This window comes from Thermochaetoides thermophila, assembly GCF_000221225.1.
Source record: "Thermochaetoides thermophila DSM 1495 unplaced genomic scaffold scf7180000011801, whole genome shotgun sequence".
Lineage (NCBI taxonomy): Eukaryota > Fungi > Ascomycota > Sordariomycetes > Sordariales > Chaetomiaceae > Thermochaetoides > Thermochaetoides thermophila.
In genome coordinates this window covers 1-7,966 of record NW_006383021.1, presented here as the reverse complement: position 1 = coordinate 7,966, position 7,966 = coordinate 1, and the positions used below count along the sequence as shown (strand labels likewise).

At 51.0% G+C, this 7,966-nt stretch overlaps 3 protein-coding genes across 3 annotated transcripts in view; 1 reads left to right on the top strand and 2 right to left on the bottom strand.

The window, feature by feature from the left end:
* Positions 1-106, bottom strand: part of CTHT_0000080 (uncharacterized protein) — a gene marked incomplete at both ends in the record, with an annotated part of 3,705 nt that extends 3,599 nt beyond the window's left edge. The window contains one exon of the mRNA XM_006690500.1: positions 59-106. Within this exon, the coding sequence (XP_006690563.1) occupies positions 59-106 (48 nt within the window). The remainder of the gene's footprint in view (positions 1-58) is intronic.
* Positions 107-2,296: 2,190 nt separating this feature from the next.
* On the top strand, positions 2,297-3,565 carry CTHT_0000070 (uncharacterized protein; the record flags this gene model as incomplete). Its single annotated transcript, XM_006690499.1, has 3 exons — positions 2,297-2,554; positions 2,657-3,208; positions 3,275-3,565. The coding sequence occupies 3 exons, from the start codon at positions 2,297-2,299 to the stop codon at positions 3,563-3,565; spliced, it is 1,101 nt and encodes a 366-aa protein (XP_006690562.1).
* Positions 3,566-3,651: 86 nt separating this feature from the next.
* CTHT_0000060 (uncharacterized protein) lies at positions 3,652-5,079 on the bottom strand (the record flags this gene model as incomplete). Its single annotated transcript, XM_006690498.1, has 2 exons — positions 3,652-4,696; positions 4,802-5,079. 2 exons carry the CDS (start codon positions 5,077-5,079, stop codon positions 3,652-3,654), a joined length of 1,323 nt encoding a protein of 440 aa, XP_006690561.1.
* Positions 5,080-7,966: the final 2,887 nt, after the last annotated feature.

Sequence of the window (7,966 nt, the reverse complement as noted above, 5' to 3'; positions counted from 1 at the left end):
TCTCCCTCTCTCCCCTCTGTATAGGTAGCCCTTATGATGCTGTCGAGGACGAACAAACCTTGGCTTTCCGATCCAGCGCCTCCTGCCGTGCCTTGGCCGACTGCATCCCGGCGTTTGGCGTCGCAACAAACTGTATTAGATATTACGTATCGTAGGTAGGTCTAAGTAATATATCTCGATTGATCGATCGATCGATCGACGGTCAATCGGAACGGTCGGATTGGTCGGACACGACGGTCGGTCGGTCGGTCGGTCGGTCGGTCGGTCGGTAATGTAAGTAAGGTGGCGTCGCTCGCCAGGAGGATCGATGAGCGATGGGCTAGTTGCGAGACATGAACGCGGTGCGGTAACGAGTCGAGTAAATCGAGTAGGCGATTCGGTGGGAGTTGAAACGATCGGCTGCAGGGTTAGGTTCAAACGTTTACTAGGTCGCGATGGTTTTCGTGCGCTGGAAACGATGCGGACGGCGTGTGATTTTAGATGATTTTAGGGATTAATATACTTGGGAGATGTTGGCTTCGCGCCTCGGTCGGTTGCTTGTGTCTCTGTACCTGGTTTTTTTTTCTTTTTTTCTTTATTTTTGAAACGATCTCGTTGCGGTCAAGCTAGATCTCGCCCTTTGCTGATGTTGATGAACGACAGACTCCCCGTCCCATCCAATCTCTTGTGCTATCTCTGCCACAACAAGGCAACTGGCCAACACGCATGCAACGCAACGCAACACAACGCGTTATCGACGATGGGCCTGCAGTGAATGATGGCACTAGATGAGAGTCAGGTGGGCTCAGTCCAGTTCTGGGGCTTCAGGTCGGTGGGTTCGTGCCTGCGAACGCTTTCTGATGAGTGGAGTCGTCACGTCTCAATGGGATAGTCATGGATTGTGGAGAATGCTGCATGACCAACTGGCGACTCGGGCGAACTGCTGAAATTGTTAGCGCGCGGGCCTTAGGGTGTGGATTCTCTGAGTGGCGTCTGTTCCAGGGTTAAAGTGGGGGAGGAAAGGGGGGGGGGGTTGGGAGAGGAAAAGGGCTTGGCTCTTTGGTAAGAGGTAAATCGAGTTTCAGCTGTTCAGGGTTCATTTCAGCATCAATGCCATCTTTCTTACAGATTTATGGTTTAACTCTGTATATGTAGGTATTTTGTCTTGCCCAATTGTCATATCGCCACCTAATTGCTACAGCTGTATATTCCGTTTCTAAAGTGCCCTTTGACACGCTGCGAGCAGCTTCCTCCACCGAACCCCTGAACTCCCTCCCGTTTTGTAAAGCTTTACCGAAGCCACGCCCCGGATCATGACCATCTGGACCGGACCGGAACGATGCCGAACTTTTTCTCTTCAGCCTTCGAAAGGAATCGTTTTCTCGGGCCGTGACAGGACGGAAAGCTGTGAACACAGTGTGGCGTCTCGTCGCGATTCATGGCTTTCGTCTCGTGAACCAGGAGCTTTTAAATGTTTGGCCGCAACGGTTGCTGGCTGCTGTCCGTTTTGAGTGACTCGTGCTGTCAGCAACGGTCTCATGCTGCTTCACTCGTAGAAATGCATGGGTCACAATTGACTAGATATCATTGTCAACATCGAACATTTGCAGAATGGTTTGATCAAACTTGATCAATTGTCTTCCCGGAATCTCGGAAATGGCATTGTTGTAAACATTCCTGTTGCCATGGAGACGCCGGCCATCGTTATGCCTGTGAACTAAGCCCTGTCCACAGAGATCGAGTCCAAGGCAACCCTTAAACGATGTGAGTAGTCTTATTGATGTCCTTAAAGGCCACACATGCTTTCTGGGGCTGCAGCCAGTTTGACTTGAAGAGTTCAATCTCAAGCTCGCCTGCTGCCGCGCGACAGGAAGCAACTTAGGCTTATGTGTGTGTGGTAAGGGTTGTCCAGGGTTAGGGTGCTCCTAAAAGCAAACCGCTCCTAATCCTCAACATCCATACTTTCTAACATCCAGAAAGATGGACTTCACCGGACGCGCCTGTCTTCGTAATTCCATGTGTTTCAAAGCACACAAAAGTGGACACTTGACAGACCCCGTCGTTCCTTACATATTGTTTGTGGTTGGGAAGAAAGGAGCCCCTCTTCCTGCACCTTGCACTTCCCATCTTCCACCCACGGCCCCTCCAGAGCTGACCTCTTCTCCTATGAACAAACGCTTTTCTTTTTTTTTTTTTCGCCTCTAACCATTACCCAGCTCTCCATCTCAATGCCACTCTTACCCATCCCACTACCACTTTAACCATTTAATCTTTGCCCTCTTAACTACCACATCGATCATCGCTCTCATACACCACAATGTCCGCCCCCCCTCGCCGCCCCTTCCGGCGCGTGCACATCGCCAACCCCCGGCAGCCCGCCATGCAACACCTCAAATCCGTCCGCTCCCCCGTCGACTCCCAGGCTGGTGCTGCCTCTGCAGCGCAGACCTTTCACGTGGATAGCGACTTCCTGCAGGCGGTCGGCAACCAGAACCTGACGGTCGAGCCGACCGACATCCTTGGCTTGCGACTCCTCAACGACAAGGCGACAGAGGCGATGCTGGGCAAGGCGAAAGTGTGTGAGCTCAACGTGTTAAGCGAGGATATCAAGTACAAGTCGCTGGATGGCACGGAGTTGAAAATGACCAAGTTTTATCTCGATCCGGTTAACTCCTAGGGGAATAAGCCGCGGGAGGAGGATAGACAGAATATGACTGATGAGGGGAAGGAGAAGGAAAAGGAAATGCAGGCGCAAAAAAATAAGGAGAAAGAGGGCGAGGGCGAGAAGAAGAAGAAGAAGCCGATTGACGATGAAATGTACCGCGAGGGGCAGCGTGCCGTTCGCGAAATCTGCCATGAGAGAGCACTCAAGCCGGCCCTCGTCTACCTCCACGGCGGCGGTTTCATCTCCGGCAGCGTGAAGCTCTTTCGCAAGGACATTATCCGCTATGTCAACATGACAAGCATGACCATCTATGCCCCGGAGTACCGCCTTGCCCCCGAGCACAAGTTCCCAAAGCCCCTCGAGGACGCGTTCGCCGCTGCACAGTGGATCCGCGAGAACGCCGCGGCCGAGAACATCGACCCGGAGCGCATCGGTCTGTTGGGCGTGAGCGCCGGCGGCGCGCTGGCTCTCGGCGTGGCCATGATGTGGCAGGACAAGGGCATCGAGCCGCCCATTGGACGGGTTTGCGCAGTCTACCCGATGCTGAACCACCAGAGCGCTGCGGTCAGTGACTCTAAGAGGGCGAAGTTCGTCAATATTTGGACCGAGAAGGGCATCAAGTTGGCGTAGGACGCCTATCTCCCGCGCACAGCCGGTCACAGAGAGAAGGGCTTGCCGTATGCCGATCCGTTTATGCGCGAGGACTTGTCGGGCTTGCCGCCTACGTACATTGATATCGGTGGCCTGGATCTTTTTGCGAAGGATGTGGCTGCGTTTGTGGCCCGTCTGGCGGAGGTCAATGTCAAGGTCGAGTTTCATTGTTATCCGGGCGTGCCGCATGCGTTTGAGTATGCGGCGCCCGATGCGATAGTCTCGCGGGAGGCGATTCAGCACCGGCGCGAGTGGTTGAGGCAGTTGTAGCCTCAAGTGGCTGAAGAAGTTGTAGCGCTCGAGTGGGTGCCTTTTATACCAGTAGTCTTATCAGACGTAAGGACACAGCGTTAGTGTCAGGTAGCATCATGGAGCAATGACAAACCGAACGTCTGCACCATGTCCTGGAGAATGCGTGCATTCTTGCGTGACTGTGCCCAAAAGTGACCGGCGCCGGAGACCTCAATGGCGTGGAAGTGGGAATTCTCAAGGGTCTGGAGGCGGGTAGCCCATTCGCGGAGTTTGCGGGCCGACACGAAGACGTCGTGGTCGCCGTAGACTGCTAGTGTGGGGTTTTGGGTGAGTTTGTCCTCTGCGCCTGGGGGGATGGAGCGTGAGAGGGCGTTCGGCTCTGCCGAACTTTCTTCCTGGAGTTTAGGGAGCCAGCGACTAAGTAGTCTGCCAGGGCCAATTGATAATGACGAGGGGAAGGACATGGTAGCAAGGTTGGTAATGATGCCCTGCAGAGGGGAGACAAGTAGATACGCCGGGCGAAAGGTGAGTCCTGCCACAGGAGGTAAACGCTTTGTCGGTTCCTGTGCCTGCTTGTTGGGTGCTTCTCTATTCCTCCTCGCCCTCGCCGCCTTGGCCAGCAGATCTGCCGCGTCCTGCCGCACGGAATTCTCTAGATCCATGGATAGCGAGCGTCGGGAGTCCTGGCTCTTGCGGTTTTCTTCGTCACCGCCGACACGCAGGCCCACGCCCCGCCTTGGGGCCCTAGGGGATAGGTGATGGCTGCTGGCTGCGTCTCTTGCGCTTGAGATAACGGTGCTCTGCATTTCGGCGAGATGCTGGGCACGTAAACGGATTTCGGCCGCTGGAGAGCCAGACTCAGGGGTTAAGAAGAGTGAGAGGATGGCATCCAGAGGGGGGAGGTGGGTAGTGATCATGGCCCCGTACGAGTACCCCGAGAGCAAGAGAATTGGTGCTGGAGATGATAGGGTAGGCGGTTGCACCTGAACAGCTCGATTTTCCTCCGACACGGTGCTGTCCTCGGAAGAAGGCCGACCAGATGGGTCCAGAAAATGAACATAATGTGCGACGAAGCCAGCCACAGACATGTAGTCTGCCCGCTCAGCCCTTGCAGTCCATGACGTTCGCCCGGCTGACCCGAGCGCTCCCCTGTTAGGCATCAGCATACTCATTGATGTACATGTACAACACTCACAATACCAGCATTGAGTAAATAAACTTTGGCATTATGAGCAAACTCAAGGAGTTCCATACCTGAAATTAAACGTAGCCACTAAGAATCCCAATTTGAGCAGCGTCCCGGCCACGATGTCCACCACGGGGTCGTCGTAGCACCCTCCTAACGGAGCATACGGATGGGCGACAACTGCAGCATGTTTATTCCATGGCGGCGCACTTGGTAACGGGGAGAGGGAATGAGGGTGGTAGACTCGGCAGTCGAGGGGCAGAGCGTCGTGCAAGCTGGGGATGGTTAAGCGCAGGGTAGGTTTCGGCAGCATGGCGTACTCGTCGAGTGTGAAAATCATGGACATGGTTTGAGTCCCGGCCGTACTGTCTGCTGTAATTCTTTTTATTATGTCGACACCCACCAATTGCGACAAAATTTGAGGATTGTGGTGGATATGGGTGTGTTGTGAAGGCACATGTAAGAGTGGTTGACGTTCATGCGGCCCCACTGCTTATGTAAGACCTTTGGGGTTGGCCGCAATTGGCTGCGGTGCCAATAGTCAGCTTTCTGGGAATAGGGCACCTAAAACAGGTCGGCCGAAAACGGATCCATTTATTTCTTACTGTTAGCAATGCCGTTTTATAGGGGCATTCAAACAGAATAAGCCAACAAAAGGCGCTTAACAGAAACAATCATGTCGTAAGGGGCACCAACCTAAGTCTTAGGGCAATTTTTCCCATTCGCACGCTTAATATTTATTCATTGACCGCAGCTTAGCGGTATCTTATCCTGCAAGCAGCCAGGGAGTTCGAGCTTGATACAACTTTAATCATCGATAAGATTGAAGTAACAGCTAATAACCTCCTAGTGCTTCTGAACTTGCTATGTGGAGTTGTGCGGAATATATCCCTTGCAACCCAAAGGCTGAGATCGATCTCCATGCAACGCTGATTCTAGCGAGATTGGGTTCAGGCAGGGTTCTCTAATGGGCCTACGTTATGACCAAGTTCACATCCAACCCCTCCGGCACCCTGAGAACCTGAAGCAAGTAAGCCTTGCTGCTACTACAATCATGGTAAAACAAGGAAAGCAAGGCAAAGCCAACCCTCGAAATTGACCATTGGGAGTGAGGAAGCTATAGGATGTTAACCTCGTTTCACTATGTATGTGGATGCTAAAATTAGAGGCTTTGGTGTTGGTTTTACTGTCTTTCCTGCCCCCGTCGTAAAAGGGATGTCTTTAGTATATACAATTCGAAAATTTTTCTTCTCTTCACATTAACAATTTATTTTGCGTTAAGTTGAGAGGATACGGCCGAAGCTGCCCTGCACATGAGAGCTCGCTTTGAAGACCTTGAACTAGGAGAGGGATGACATTTGAACTTCCCTCGCTGTCGACTAGCGCTTTGTTATACTTTGTTGTTGAGCTAGTCACACGCTCACGGATGTCGATGAGGACTCCTCAACGAGCGATACAAAGAGCTGCTTAACCCAAACGGATGCCAAGGTGTTAAACATTCTGTATGAGAACTCTGACCTCTTAGACTCCATAGCCCGCTCAAGAGGCCATGAAATTGTCACAACTGGCATTCTATTTTATTGAGATCTCGGCCTAGCTCACTGAGAGTTTGCTCCCCATTTTGATCTCATTAAGAGCAAGCAATGTTAAAGATGGCACAATATCCTTTAAACTACGATCCGGCCAAGATCCAACTTCAAATGATACATCTTACGAACTTTTATGAAAATGAGAGTAATGGTCAGGATAACGTTTTCGCTTTAAAAAAAGAATTACACAATGATCAACTGTCCGAGCATCGTAGAAATTTGAAAAGGAGCAAGATAGTAGGGAGTGGTCACATGGACACGACAGTCCAAGGAGAAGAAATATCCTTGACAGTCGATATATAGAACACCAGCGACACAAGAGCTAAGAAGGGCAAAGGCATGTCTGATTGGTAGAGCCCGGAAAGTATGAGGGGGTGGCAAGAATGAGTTGGATAACCTTGCCACACTGAGGAGAACCCCTGAAAATTGCAGGAGACTGCGAGGTACTCACAAGGGCAAAGGGATCTTATAAGGGGAGTTACTTGGACACAATGAGGGATTTCTCTTGGGCTTTCCTCGCCCCAACACAAGGACACTGAGGACCAAGATTATTACACGTAGTAATTGACTTCGCTGTGCACTCCACATTGTCAGTGGCCATCATCTAACCCATTTGACCCATTGTCAATCCCTGCCTGTCTCAGACCAAGTCACCCGTTACACCTCGAGCCACATACCAATCCCCCAGCTCTGGTTTAAATCCAATATGCGGTTCAGAACTCCAACAACCTTACAGAAGTTGCCCAGATATCACACGGACACGGCAGTCCAGGGAAAGGGGTGTCCCGACTCCCAACACAAGGACACCAGAGTTAGAATGGTTGTGAACGACACAAATACGTGGTTGATCTCGGAAGATATATGGAGCCACACGACAGAATGAGTCGGGTGGCCAAAGCAGGAGGACGAGACCCCTGAAAGTTCTGGAAGGCCAAGGGACTCACAAGGGCAAGAGGATTCCATAAAGGAAACTGCCCGGACACAACGAAGGACTTGGTTTTTTCTCTCCCTAATTCAAGGACACTAAGGACCAAGAAAGATTATTACACATATCAATTGGCTGCGTTGTGCACCCTAATCGTCAGTGACTATCAAATAACCCATTTGGCCCATTGCCGAACCTTTCTTGCGTCAGACCAAGTCCCCCATTCCATAATCACCCATCTAAGACTGATAATCGACAAATACGCATAAGAATGATCTGTGTTCTGTATACAAGGATGTAGCTAGTCACACACTCGAGGATGTCAATGAGGGCTCCTCAATGAATGATAGGAACAGCTGCTTACTGCAACTGATGACCACCGTGTTGAACATTGTGTATAAGAACTTCCATTTTTCAGACTCAATAGCCAAACTCAGGAAACCTTGGAATCGTTACAACAGGCATTATGTTGTATCGATATCTCAACCTAACTCCTTGAAAACTTTGCTTCCCAGTTTCACTGCGCTCAGAGCCAGCTTGGGTTAGGAGGATGGCACGATATCCGTCAAACTACTAAGCAACAGGATGAGATATCTAACTTGAAACGATGCAGCTTAGGAACTTTTATCACAATGGGTGAAACGGTTGAGGTATGGCTTTTCGTTCAAAGAGAGAATTAAGTTATCATCTGCTATCCGAGCATCTAAGTAACGTGAAAA